This window comes from Orcinus orca, chromosome 16 (assembly GCF_937001465.1).
Source record: "Orcinus orca chromosome 16, mOrcOrc1.1, whole genome shotgun sequence".
Taxonomy (NCBI): Eukaryota; Metazoa; Chordata; class Mammalia; order Artiodactyla; family Delphinidae; genus Orcinus; species Orcinus orca.
Window position 1 is genome coordinate 1,317,968 of NC_064574.1, and position 12,615 is coordinate 1,330,582.

The following is a 12,615-nucleotide window of genomic DNA, read 5'->3' on the forward strand; positions in this document are numbered from 1 at the left end:
ACCAAATAAATAAATATTAAAAAAAAAGAAGCGTTTGTCTAGGTGACCCCAGCATGCCTCAAAGAGCACCAGGAAGAAACTGACGCTGAAGTGACAGCCCACAGTCAGGTGGCAAGGCTGATTTTAGAGGGTCTCGTGGGCTGTTTAATGTCCAGATGTTTTCCCACTGATGGCACCTTAATGCCACATGAGTGTCTAGGCTGATGTGTGTGAGATCATGCTTGGGGAAGCCCCTGGTGCACACTGGCATCCACACACACCCACTTGTTCCAGTGAGGGGACAGTAGAGTGTCTATCTCAGCAGGGAGCTTGGAGAAGAGGAGACCCGGCCACACACTTGCTGAATGCTCACTAGGCACACATTTCAGTACCATCCATGCAGGCATTAACACGGTTGTCCTTCCAACGACCCCTGAGATAAGTGCTTTTATGACCCACTCCTTACAGGTGAGGAAAGGAAGCACGGGGTGGGTGGTTAGTAGATTTCCTGAAGACGGCAGCAAGTCCCAGAGCCAGGAGTCCCACTCTTCACCTCCACACCCCCCATCTTCTGAGAGTAATGGCATTTCCCCCACAAAAGTCCAAGGAAGGGAAGTCCAGGACCCAGAGACTTGGCAAACTCCTGGGCCAGAAAGGGAGCTGAGGACCCTGGTCACACATTGTGCATAGGGACTCCTGCCCAGGCTCCTATTAATTATAACACGTAAATACTGTGGTACTGAGTCCTGAGAGGTGAGCAGAAGGGGAGAAGAAGGCTGGCCATAGCAAGCCCACTCAGCAGGCACTGCGATCTCGAGCAAGTCAACCAACTCACACTGAGTGTCTGCTCTGCCAGGCTCTGTGGGACTCCCACGGTGGACCAGACCCCATGTGGACCACAGGACAGATGTTAACCAGTCACATGCTTGCTGTGTGTGCACACAGAGGTCCTGGGTCCTCCTCATCTCTCTGTGTGTTCCCGAGGTTTCCCAGAGATCTAGCTCTGGCTCTAGGACTTCATTGCTTGTGGAGTCAGCACTTCTCTTGGCCTCAGTGGCTCCATCCCTAAAACGGGAATGATGCTCCATCTGCCTGACTTCCCATCCCCACCACCAAAGAGGTGACAGGGTCACTGCGGGAACAGCTCTGCCTTTGGGGGTATCAACCAAACCCCTGAGTCTGGCAGGGGGAGGGGCAGGACGCCACCAAGTGTGCACATCTCTCCTACACCACCTGGGCACTGACACCATTGTCTCATCTCACACCCGAGAAATGGAGGCCCAGAGAGGTCAGAAACTCACCCTCAGTCACACAGCAAGTAGATGTCAGAGCTGGGATTGGCTCCAGTCTCCGTCTCGCTCCAAAGCCTTTGTTCTAGGCCTCTTCACATCAATTTACCCTCTTCTCTGCCTCAGGAGCTGCTCTCGGATGCCCCTGGAGGCCTTCCAGACCAGCCCCCACCCTCACCATCCATGACTCGCTTAGCCCTCAGCACAAGCCTGGGCGCACAGAAGGCACCTCCCAGCCTCCACTGGCCTCAGTGAAGAGCTCTCCTACCCCACTCTGATGTTGAGGCCCATCGTCTCCTGCTGCACCCACCCTGGGGAATTGGGGGCTGTTTCCGCCATCCCCCCGGGGAGTGCACAAAGCCAGTTGGGGGGGCACCAGCTCCAAGTGGTGAGCGGTGGGAGGATGGGCAACGGGTTGCAGCGCTCAGCTCTGCGTCCCAGGCTGATCTCTCCCCTCCCATCATCCCTCCCTGTGACGGCTGCAGCCCGTGCAACAGCCAGGCGCGCTCTCGCTCTCGCTCTCGCTCTCGCGCTCTCGCTCTCGCGCTCTCGCTCTCGCGCTCTCGCTCTCTCGCTCGCGCTCTCTCTCTCTCGCTCTCCCTCCCTCCCTCTCCCCGCTGCTCCCGCCTCCTGCCCTCCCTTGCCCCCTCCCCTCCCCGACACTGCAGCATTCGCCGACTGCAGCTCCAGCCACCGCCCGCGCCTCTCCGGCCTCCGCAACCCCACCGCCGCCAGCACCATGGCCAGCACCGTGTCCGGTAGGCACCGGGGCATCGGGAGTCCTGGGGCGGCGGATCTGAGCAGAGGCTATTGTCTGGCCTCGCCCACCGCTGGGCCGATTACGGAGTGTTTTCCCATCTCGGACCCCACGCTCTGCAAGGGCGCGGGCGCTCTCCGGGCGGAACCCGCAGGAGACGGGGTTCAGGGCCGCCGGGTGGGGAGACCCGGTGCCCATAAGGCGGGGATTGCGGCGCCAGCCTAACGGACTTGGGCCGCAGAGCAGGGGCTCCGCTCGGGGTGGGGGCATCGGTGCGGGGGGCGCTGCTGTGCCAAGCCGGGAGCGACTGCCTCAGGATGGCTCCGAGACCCATGGGTGGGTGGGCGCGCTCGCGGGATGCGGGCAGGGTCCCTGGAGGCGCCCGGGGACCCCAGACCCGGGTCGGACCGCGCCTTCTCGGGGGTCAGAGGGAGGAGCGCGGGACCCTTTGCAGGAGTCCCAGCCCGGGGCGGGCGGGGCCCGGGCTCTCCCTGCGCCAACAGAGGGGCCGGGGGACGGGAGGGGGCGCTGCGAGAAGACGGGAAACGGAAACCTGAGCCGAGCCGCGCCCGCACCTCGCGTCGCCGCCCCTCCCCTCGCCGCTGCGGGCTCGGGACCACCCTCTGTGACACGGTGCCACCCGCCCCGGTCGAAAAAGCCACCGCCCTTTACGCTGCGGGTTTGGATGGGGGATGGACTGCCGCTGTTTCCGAGCCTTTCTAGGATGGGGGCGTCTGCCCCTCCCTCCCCCGCCGCTCCACCTCCCCAGCTGCAGACCCACCGCCCTCAACGGCAACGACCCTCTCCTCCCGGGCCTGCAGCAGGCGCGGAGCTGCCGCGGAGGGGCGGGCACCGGGCGAGGCGGGAAACGCGGGTCACATACTGGACGCGGGAGTGCTGCCAGGCGACCCCCGGGGCAAGGACGCGGGGGTCGCTCTCCTCAGGAACGCTCTGCCCAGTCTGGCTTTCCCAGGACCGGCTTCACCTTTGCACTCGGTGCCCGAGATGGCTAGGCGGGCGGGCGGCCCCCACCTCCACCCCGTCACCTCGCCCACCCTTCCGTCCGCCCTGGGGGCGGCTCTCTGCAATCCCCTCTCCCCAGCTAGTTCGACTCTGTCCGCAGCGCCCGCTTCTGTCTGAGGCGCCAGAGCTCCGCCCACCCACGTGTGCAATGCCCTGACCCCCGCCCCTCAGGGCCGGCGGTTCTGGCCCCCAGTGACTTCTGCAGGAGCCTGGCAGGGGACCCCGTGCGTCACTGACCACCACCCCCCACATCCATCTGGGGGTCTTATCCATCTGGACTTCATACGCCCCCTGCCCTCTCCCTGACATCCCCAGAGATACTGGGACCAGCAGGTGAGGGTGGCCAGTGCGGCCCCAGTCCCACACTGGGGCAGGTCTGTGCGTCCTCATTCACCATCTGTGCCTGAGCTGGGGGACAGTGGGCAGCCACTTCTGAGAGCATTTATCAGCTTTTCACCTCGTTGGTAAAACCCCTGCACAGGCCTCCTTCTCATCCTTCTGACATGAGCAGACTGAGGTTAGGCGCTGGAGGGACGCAGACGAAGCCACACCATCGATGGCCATCAGGGCTTGGGCCCAGACCCTCCGACCTCAGAGTTTCCTGGCACCAGACCCTCTTCTTGGCCAGACTTTGGGGCACTGCTGACCCATGCTTTTTCCCAGGATTGTTCTGGGTGTCCAAGTTACCCCTGGTGTCAAGAAGGAGACCATGGGACTTCCCTGGTGGCACAGTGGTTAAGAATCCACCTGCCAGTGCAGGAGACACGGGTTCGATCCCTGGTCCGGGAAGATCCCACATGCCGCGGAGCAACTAAGCCCGTGCGCCACAACTACTGAGCCCACATGCCACAACTACTGAAGCCCGCGTGCCTAGAGCCCGTGCTCTGCAACAAGAGAAGCCACCGCAATGATGAGAAGCCTGTGCACTGCAACGAAGAGTGGCCCTTACTCGCAGCAACTAGAGAAAGCCTGCGTGCAACAGCAAAGACCCAAAGCAGCCAAAACAAAAATTTTTTTTTTAAAGAAAAAAAGGAGGAGACCATGAGTGCCATTGGTCAGTTTTGTCCAGCATGGCCAGCAAAGACATACTGCAGTACCAGCTGAAGAACTGCTCATAGCTGACATCACATGGCGCTGGGCCTTTCATGTTCTGTCATCAGCACTGCCCTCTATAGAGTGCAGCCCGTGTGTACACACACCTGTGCTCACCTGCAGCTTCTCCCGGCCATAACAGTTTGATAGGAGAGAGGTCTGGCCCAGAAGTGGCTACGTGACAGCGCCGATAACTGTGGCCAAAATTGGTGTAAGTGAACCAGCTATGGCTTCTCTCTGAAAACACATCTTTGATTGGAGCAGACTTTCGTGCCTTAGTGGCCTTGAAGTGTCACCTCTGCTCTGGTCTGTGGCCGCTGCAGGATTGCTCTTAGCCTCATCTTCGTGCATAGATTGGAAAGCTTTGCCCCTGCCTCGCCCTTGAGTGCCTCCTGGTGGGCCGCGTTCTGAGGACACTGCGTCTTGGTGTCCTTCCCAGGTGCTCAGCTCTTCAGGCACTCTTGTAGACTCGCTCATGTTCATCCCCTTATGCAACTCTGGCAAGCTGCAAGGCCTTGCACCTGCTACCTCGCCGCTCAAGGGCTCAATCTCCCCATCGGGGTGACCGTGATAGTGACAGCACCTCCCCTAGGCTTGTTCTGAGGGTTGAATGAGCTATTTCAGGAAACAGTGCTTGGCCCGGGGCCTGGCAAGAGGTGAGTGCCCAGTCCACGCCAGGCAGCGTGACTGTTGCAGCCACCTTTCCCAGAGAAAGGTGAATGCTGCTGTCAACTCCTGCCATGCTGGGCTCCCGACACTGAGGGAGGAGACTCTGACAAGTGAGAGAGGGGCCGCCTGGGTGGCAACAAGCTCTATCTGTCAGGAGGCAGTTAGCAGCAGCCTCCAGGGCCCTTTTAGGGTGAGCGGGAATCTGTGGGCCCCCTTCCCTCCTAGTTCTGGAAGACCCCCCACCCACCCACCATGAGGCTCCCAACAGGAAAGTGCAGAGGCCTGGGCTCATGGTAGGGCTGCCATCCTGGCATGCTGTGTGACTTTGGGGGTGCCACTTGCCCTCTCTGCACCTCCTTCTCCTCTGTAGAAATGAGGCTGATGAGGGTGTCTGCCTGGGCTGGCTGGTCTTGAGAGTCAGTTCGGAGGAAGGGTGTGGTGTGCCCACCCCATCCCCCTTGGGCACGATTACTGTTGTCACCAGGTGCCCTAGGCTGACCTGGTGCCTTCTAACTCTTGCTCTTCTGAGATGTAATCATCCAACAGGCCAATATGCACTCTTGCATGTGTAACATTTACTATGAAGGGGGATCAAAGCAATCCAGTTCACGGTGGAGATTTGTTTTTAATGACTTTCTTAAGTCAGTGATGGGGACGGAAGAGAGGGTCCTGGTGAGGAGAGAAAAGGGAGGGCGTGCCTCGAGGCCCCACTTCCTGGCTGGAGCTATGTCTGTGGAGAGGTCTGGGCCTCCACCTCTTCGCTCTGCAATGAGAGGAACTTTAAGCCCCTCCGGCTCTGAAAATACAGGCGTACCCTCCCGTCTTGCATGTGGCTGGGCCCAGCCCTGATCTCCAACCCCGGTGCAGGCTGCCCCCTGCTCACTGTCTCCAAACTTGCCGGTTCCCCACCCACCATGCCGTCCCCTCTGACTTGCAACCAGACGACAGCGCAGGCCTCACTCCCAAGCCCCCTCCTGGGGAGTTTGCCCCTTCCCACTGGGCTTCTTGAGGAAGGGTCTTCTGAGAAGGAAGGTCCTCATAGGCCACCAACCCAGGGGATCTCCACGACCACCAGACGCCAAGCTGCATCCCTGTTTGCAGCCGCGGGACATAGTCCTTCACTTCCCAGTTGGACCCTTGTCCCCTGGGCAGAGCCATGACCTTGGAGACTCTGACCTCAGTCTTGAGCCCCCAGCCCTCTCCCCTCTCACCTGCCTACACTCACACCTGCCCAAGCTCCCCCTCCTGCCCCTGAATTGCCACCAGCCCCCCTCCAGGCTGAGGTGACAGCTGCCTGGAAGGGAGCCCCTGGCATTTGTCTGTAAAATTCCTCTGTTATTAATTTGCAACCCTTTTCCTGGGAAAATCTCAGGCTTGAGGCAGAGAGGGCCTTGAGCAGCTGTGAGGCCCCAGGTTCCTGGCCTGTAAGGTAAACTCTTTCAGAGGTTTTAACAGGGGCTGAGAAAGGACTCTCTGAAAGGTCAGGGTAGGGGGCTGGTGTCTATTGCCAGAGTGGTGGGTGCTGGCAGGGTTAGTCTGAGGCCCCTCCTCCCTGGCCTCTCCCAGGACCCAGCTAGGCCCCTGACCAGCCTCCCTCTCACTCCCTGCCCCACCTTCCCTTCTGAGCACAGGCCTGGCTACCTCCCCAGCCTCTGCAAGGGTCCAAATATCTCCTGCTCTGCTGTTCCTGGAGAGCCGCTCTGCCTGGTCCTGCCTCCTCTAACTCCCAAGCACACATCCTGGGAGGTACCCCTCAGCCTCCTTTCTAAAGTTAACCTTTAATGGCATAAGTAATACGCGAGTAGATTCTGCTTGTGAAAAAGCAAAATCGGCAAGTCAGGCCAAGATCCCCTTTGAGGCCCACCCCTACCTGGCCCTCCCTCCCACACTCCCGAGCCAATGACCAAGTCATGTGTCTTCGCCCTGCGTCTCCTCCAAGACCCCAAAGGCTCTCCCTGCTTCTTGCTCAGGATTCCTCTGTGCTCCCGTCACAACTTCTCGGGCTCTCTCCGGAAGAGTCTGGGTCATCAGGACACTTAGATCAAATAACATCATTCTCTGCATTGGTTGTTGGAGGACCCCGCTCACAGCAAGCTGTTCTCTCAGACAGGGCCTAGTCACTTCTGTCCTGTGTCCTGTTTCTACACAAGCACTTTCCCCAGTTTTACGTGAAATCAATTTAAAAACATTATCTTGAGTGAAATTTCATCAGAGAGTTTCTTGTCCAACCTGTCTGCCCCTTGGAAGAATGCTGTGGGTAACTATGCATGCTCTTTCATGGAAGCCAGAGTCGCTCTCCGTGGAGTATCTCTCTAGAGACCTATACTAGCTTCTCCAGCCAGGGAGGCAGGTGCATGGGTCTGAGCCCCCAAGTCTGGGACCTACTGCAGTGGTGGAAAGAACACAGACCACCTGGGGTTGCCCTGGAGGAGCTTTGAACAAGTCACCCAGCTACCTGGGCCCAGTGTCCTCTTGGTGGAGTGGGGGTGACAGTATTGGGCATACAGGATTCTTGAGAGCCAGTGAGACATCAGACCCATGTGTCTACTTTGGGGCCTGGCTTGCTATGAACCAACCACAAAGAGCTCAATTATTTCCATTCTGAGAGCGAGCATCTCCCCTTCCCTGACAAGGCTCAGGGCCTCAGCAGGCTTACCTCCTTTTCTGGTTGGGTAGTGTGGACACTGGCTGTGGGCGCTCACCCTGCAAGGCCAGAGGGCGGGCTGTGGTGCTGAACGGACAGCTCCCGTCCCTTTGGCTTTTGATGAGCCGCCAGTGCGTGTCTGGTGAGAACCTGATTTCATCCCACGGTGGGCGCACTACAGGGTAAATGGGGGGTGGGCTGGGGGGCAGACAGGAGGGTCTGAGGGCTTCACCTAAGTGCACAGCCAAGAAAGTGCTGCCTGCAGAAGCTCTCCATTTGTGCTGGCCCAGTCACCAGTGTGGTGGTTAACCTCTCCACCAACCGGGCAAGTGTCCACGAGAGCGAAAGGGGAGGAAGGAGAAGTACGCGGAGGGGCAGGGGGAAGGGAGAGTCGGGAAGATACACAGTGACAAAGAATCATGGAGACGTAAAGATATAAAGAGAGGTAGTGACAGATGGAGAGCCAGAAAGACAGAAGGATGAACGGAGACACAGACAGAAATGCCAAGAGAGAGAAAAGGAGGGAGAGAGAGGCAGAGACAGACAGAGCGAGGGGGGCAGGGACTCAGAGACAGGAACAGAAAGACCAATGCAGGACACCCACAGGGAGGCGTGCCCAGGGAAAGACAGCCAACATCTGGGAGGGAGGGAGGGACGGAGAGAGTCAGAGATGTGGGACACAAAAGATCAAGGTAAACAGGCTCCCAGACAGGCGCAAGGGGGCAGCAACGGGGACAGAGGCAGGGAGGCCTGGGCATCCAGGGAGGTGGGGCTGGAGGTGCGATGGGACGGCGCCTGCTCAGGCCGGCCTCACGCCCACAGCCTACAAGAAGATGAAGGAGCTGTCGGTGCTGTCACTCCTCTGCTCCTGCTTCTACTCACAGCCGCACCCCAACACCGTCTACCAGTATGGGGGTGAGTGTGCCCGGCTGCTGCCCTGACCTCGCTACCCCCTCCCGTGGCGTCTGTGCACCCCCGCTTGGCTGCCTTCCGGAGAGAGGTCCCTGTGGGGAGGGGCCGGTCCTGGGAGTCCCAGCCCTCCTCTCAGACCTTGACTTGGGTGTGTGCTCGGCCTGCCCCCTCCTTGAGCAGCCCTCCTGAAGCCCCCGTCTGCTCTTGCCCTGCAGACATGGAGGTGAAGCAGCTGGACAAGAGGGCCTCCGGCCAGAGCTTTGAGGTCATCCTCAAATCCCCTTCCGACCTTTCCCCGGAGAGTCCCATGCTCTCCTCCCCCCCCAAGAGGAAGGACACCTCCCTGGAGGAGCTGCAGAAGCGGCTGGAGGCAGCTGAGGGGCGGAGGAAGGTAAGGAGCCAACCCTCTGGGTCCTGATAAAGACGGTCGGGGGCCTTGCTGGCCACAGACAGCGTCCCCAAGGTGCGGGCTGCTGCAAGCACTCGACTGGCTGTGGGCCTGTGTAGCAAAGAGGGTCTCATGGTCCCGCGGCCACCTCCTGAGCCATCAGAATGAGACGGGGGAGGAAGGATTCCTCAACGGCAGCCATCTGGAGGGAGACAGGAACCAGATCCTGCTAGGAGGGGCACCCGTGGCCATGCTGGCAGGGTGGGAGGGTCAGGTGGTAGCCCCAGGAGGGGCCCTGGGAGAGGAGGCTGGGCGACAGCCTCCTGAGCAGGGGAGCGTGAAGGAAGGGCTTTCCATGAGCTGGGAGCTCAGGGGGCCCCTGGGAGAAGCAGGCCCCTCCCCACGCTTTCTCACACCAGCCCCCCTGAAACTGAGACACAGGCAGAGAAGCACGTGCTCTCAGGAGTGCAGTCCTGGTGCCCAAGCCCACTGGGCAGGGGCAGCAGCTCTATCCCCCTTACGGCAGGACCGGTGAGCCCTGGGGACCCAGGCTTCTCAGGGTTAACTAGTAGTAAGTGGCACGTGGGTGGAGCCCAGCAGCCTTCTGAAGGAGGCTGAGGGAGGCTAATTACCTCTGGGAGCCTCGGGTCCACTCCCGCGGCCACCAGCAGGGCCGGACAGTGGCGCCAGCAGCCCCACCCTCCTCGTTCCAACTCATCCCTTCCCTAGCGGCCCTGGGACCCCTCCCCGCCCCCGGCACCTTAGGGAGCTCAGAACCCGGTGTGTATTAAGCACCTACTTCGTGCTCAGCGGGCAGACGTTTGAGGAAAAGACGGGGAAGGCTCCGTGACAGCCCACAGGAGCTTCCTCCGCTCCTCCCACGTTCCCCGAGGGCAGCTGGGACTCTGGAGCGGGATGGAGCGGGGGCGCCCGGAGCCCAGCGGGGAGGGGCAGCTCTGCGGCCGAGGGTGGACAGGGAGGGCTTGCCTGGGGATGAGGTGGTCACCCCAGCCAACGGCAGGACAGGATAGGCCCGAACTCCCCGAGGACAAGTCCGGTGGGCGGGAGGCGGTGGGCTCGGGCTGGGCGGCGGGGCGGGGCGCGGGGCACTGGGCGGGCCGAGGCGGGGCGGGCCCGGCCGCCCCTCACGCTCGCCCGCCCGGCCGCCCGCGCAGACGCAGGAGGCGCAAGTGCTGAAGCAGCTGGCGGAGCGGCGCGAGCACGAGCGCGAGGTGCTGCACAAGGCGCTGGAGGACAACAACAACTTCAGCCGCCTGGCCGAGGAGAAGCTCAACTACAAGATGGAGCTCAGCAAGGAGATCCGCGAGGCGCACCTGGCCGCACTGCGTGAGCGGCTGCGCGAGAAGGTGCGCGCCGGGGCGGGGCCGAGGACGGGCCGGGCCCGGCCCGAGCGGGGGGCGGGGCCCGAAGCAGGGGGCCCCCAGGAGCCCCTTCTTTTGGCGTTTGGCCGGTCCCTGCCCACTACGCCAGCAGCGCTCCCGCAGTCCGGCCTCCCCGTGACGCCCCGTCCTACTGGGGCTAGCCAGGGTGAGGCGAGCCCCTGCCCAGGCCGGAGCAGCCTCCCTGCGAGCGGGACCAGGTTAGTTCCGGGGAGCCCCGAGCCTGCACTCCCCGGGAAATTCCCGGAGTCACAATGCTCGGGTCTGGACACCACCCCAGGCTCCCTGAGGGCCAGCCCCCACCCTCAAGCCGCACTTGCAGTCCGTGACGCAGGCCTGCCCCTGCCCTCTGTTGCTCCTGGTCACTAAGGTGTCCTCATTGGTCGCATCTGCCGCACCTGGGACCGAGCCAGTCTAGGGAGGAAAAGACCCCAGGGTTCCCAAAGCCCGGGAGCCGGAAGGCAGGGCCCCCAGAGCCCAGGAGGGGTGGGGGGGCAGGACCCCGCCCCTGCCGGCTGCAGGGCCCCGCCCACCCCGCCTGTCCCGCCTGTCCCGCAGGAGCTGCACGCTGCCGAAGTGCGCAGGAACAGGGAGCAGCGAGAGGAGACGTCCGGCTAAGGGGCCGTTTGGACACCGCGGCGCCTGGATCCCGAGATGAGACAGGAACACATCTGGGTTTCGGTTTTGTTTTGTTCGACTTTGTCTAGATGCGGCTTTTGCTCCCGTCCCTCCTCCCCTCCTGTTCTCCCAGCTTCAGCTTCTCTTTCCGCGTTCCGAGCTGTCCAGCCCTCGTGGCAAGGCTTTGACCACAGGCTCTCCCTGTGGGGCCCCCAGGGCGTGGCACACAGCCCCACAGTTCAGGCCCCAGGCTGGCCGTGGCTGGGTCCCCTCTTGGCAGCCCTCTTAGTGGACGTGGTGGCGACCTCAATAAATCCAGCGATGGTGGCAGGAACACGCAGGTCGTTGTGCTGTGAGCACCTTGTCACTTAGGGCACGTCTTTTGAGGCAGCTCCTGCCGGTAGGCAGGGCCACCTCCACCTGGATGTCCTCCTCTGGGAGAGGGGCTGGGCACGCAGGAGTGGGCGGAGGAAGACAGACTTGGACAGAGAAGGATCTCTGGGCAGTGGGGGGCAGGTACCCTGTCACTGGCCAGCCCTGGGAATCCCATGTGCAGTGGTGCTTTTTGGAACTGGTGGGTAAGAGCTGCAGCACGCTTTAATGTGGTGGCACAGGGGCCCTCTGAGACCCCCTGGCCTGAGGTTGGCACCCTCGGCTGGCCTGGGAGGCTTCGGTCATTGCCCTTGGCTGGAGTGGTGGTGGGGTGTGGCTTGGCCTGGGTCTTCAGGGGAGTGGGCATGTTCCACCAGGGACCTGTGAGTGAGCTGCTGTGGTCTAGAGGGTTGTGGGCAGCATGGACACGTGCCGGCCCCTCCTCCCAGAAGGGCCTTCTCCTTCTGGCCCAGCACCTGTGTGGGGAAAGCCAGCCTCCCACTGTCCCTTCTCTCCTCCACGCTTTGCGGATGCCCTTGGAGGACCCATCCTTATATCCCTTTGGAGTCTCAGCCCCCTCCCGTGTGCCCTCTGCTCTGGTCAAAAGATGCTCCCACACTGTTCCTGGCCACAGGGCTTTCAGGCGCACCTCTGGACAGGTGGCCCAGTGTGAGTGGGTGGCAGCCACAAGTGCCCCTCTGGGAGCCCTGAGTAGATGCTGGGGGGCGGGGGACCAGTGCCTGAAGATTCAGATGTCGGGGGGCAGGGGACAGGGTTCCCAAGCCACCTCCTCCGTCCTTCCATTCCTGGCTGGTGGCCCACTCTGGCCAGCCTGCAGGTTGGAGGCCTGGCTCTATCTCCTGCCAAGACCCTGCTCGGCTGGCCTCCTCCCCCTCCCTCAGTCTGGGGGGACCTCCAGACCCCCCAGCGCCAGCCTTTGAGGACGGCTACCTGCTTGGACACAGCAGCAGCCTCCTCTTCTCCCTGGCAGCCCAGCTCCACGACTGGGTGCTGGGGTCCGAGTCCTCGCTGGCCAGCCTCTTGGTGGAAAGCCTGAGGCGTTTCTTGCAGGAAGGACCCAGAGCCAGTGCCTCAGAAACCAGATGATTGCAGCCCTCAGTGCCCCTGGCTTTCATTCTACAGAAACCTATGGGGACACTGCTGGTGACCTCCCAGAGCCAAGCCAGGGAGCACGGGTGGGTACTGATCCATTGCAGTGGGCTTCTGGGGAAGTTGGGACCTGTGCCCCCCATCCCTGTCCCCACTGAGACAGCCCCCGAGGGAGTGACAAGCCAGGACTGGAACCCAGCAGTGCCCACCGGTGGCTTCTGTGGGACTCAGAAAGGGGAGCGGAAAGGGCCTGAGGGTTGGATTTCTCTGAGCGGTGGCAGCTCTTTCATAGCGGAAGCCCTAGTGTAATACAGCCCATCTCATCCACGTAGTAAAAGTGAACTCAAAAATTAAATCAAATG

The 12,615-nt window shown here is 61.6% G+C and overlaps 1 protein-coding gene and 1 long non-coding RNA gene across 5 annotated transcripts; one reads left to right on the plus strand and one right to left on the minus strand.

Annotated features, from left to right (window-relative positions):
* The first annotated feature begins 1,857 nt into the window (after window positions 1-1,857).
* On the plus strand, window positions 1,858-11,105 carry STMN3 (stathmin 3). Of its 2 annotated transcripts, none has more exons than XM_049699799.1 (5): window positions 1,858-2,026; window positions 8,276-8,368; window positions 8,581-8,756; window positions 9,929-10,120; window positions 10,712-11,105. In XM_049699799.1, exons 1-5 carry the CDS (start codon window positions 2,008-2,010, stop codon window positions 10,769-10,771), a joined length of 540 nt encoding a protein of 179 aa, XP_049555756.1. In that variant the 5' UTR covers window positions 1,858-2,007; the 3' UTR covers window positions 10,772-11,105. The 2 variants fall into 2 exon arrangements, with proteins under 2 accessions (XP_049555756.1, XP_049555755.1); XM_049699798.1 differs by lacking the exon at window positions 1,858-2,026 and adding an exon at window positions 7,491-7,595.
* On the minus strand, window positions 5,462-9,918 carry LOC125961522 (uncharacterized). Of its 3 annotated transcripts, none has more exons than XR_007472328.1 (3): window positions 9,553-9,918; window positions 7,512-8,955; window positions 5,462-5,572 (listed from the first exon to the last, which is right to left on the minus strand). It is a non-coding gene; the product is annotated as an uncharacterized LOC125961522 (long non-coding RNA). The 3 variants fall into 3 exon arrangements; XR_007472326.1 differs by having other exon boundaries at window positions 7,466-8,955; XR_007472327.1 differs by lacking the exon at window positions 5,462-5,572 and adding an exon at window positions 6,735-6,844 and having other exon boundaries at window positions 7,466-8,955.
* Window positions 11,106-12,615: the final 1,510 nt, after the last annotated feature.

What these genes read in the sequence shown, in the direction of transcription:
- STMN3 (XM_049699798.1), top strand. Translation starts at nt 7,574, where the DNA reads ATGAGCCGCCAGTGCGTGTCTG. An exon ending in GAGCCGCCAGTGCGTGTCTG is followed by an intron (nt 7,596 to 8,275) that starts GTGAGAACCTGA and finishes TCACGCCCACAG; the next exon opens with CCTACAAGAAGATGAAGGAG. An exon ending in CACCGTCTACCAGTATGGGG is followed by an intron (nt 8,369 to 8,580) that starts GTGAGTGTGCCC and finishes CTTGCCCTGCAG; the next exon opens with ACATGGAGGTGAAGCAGCTG.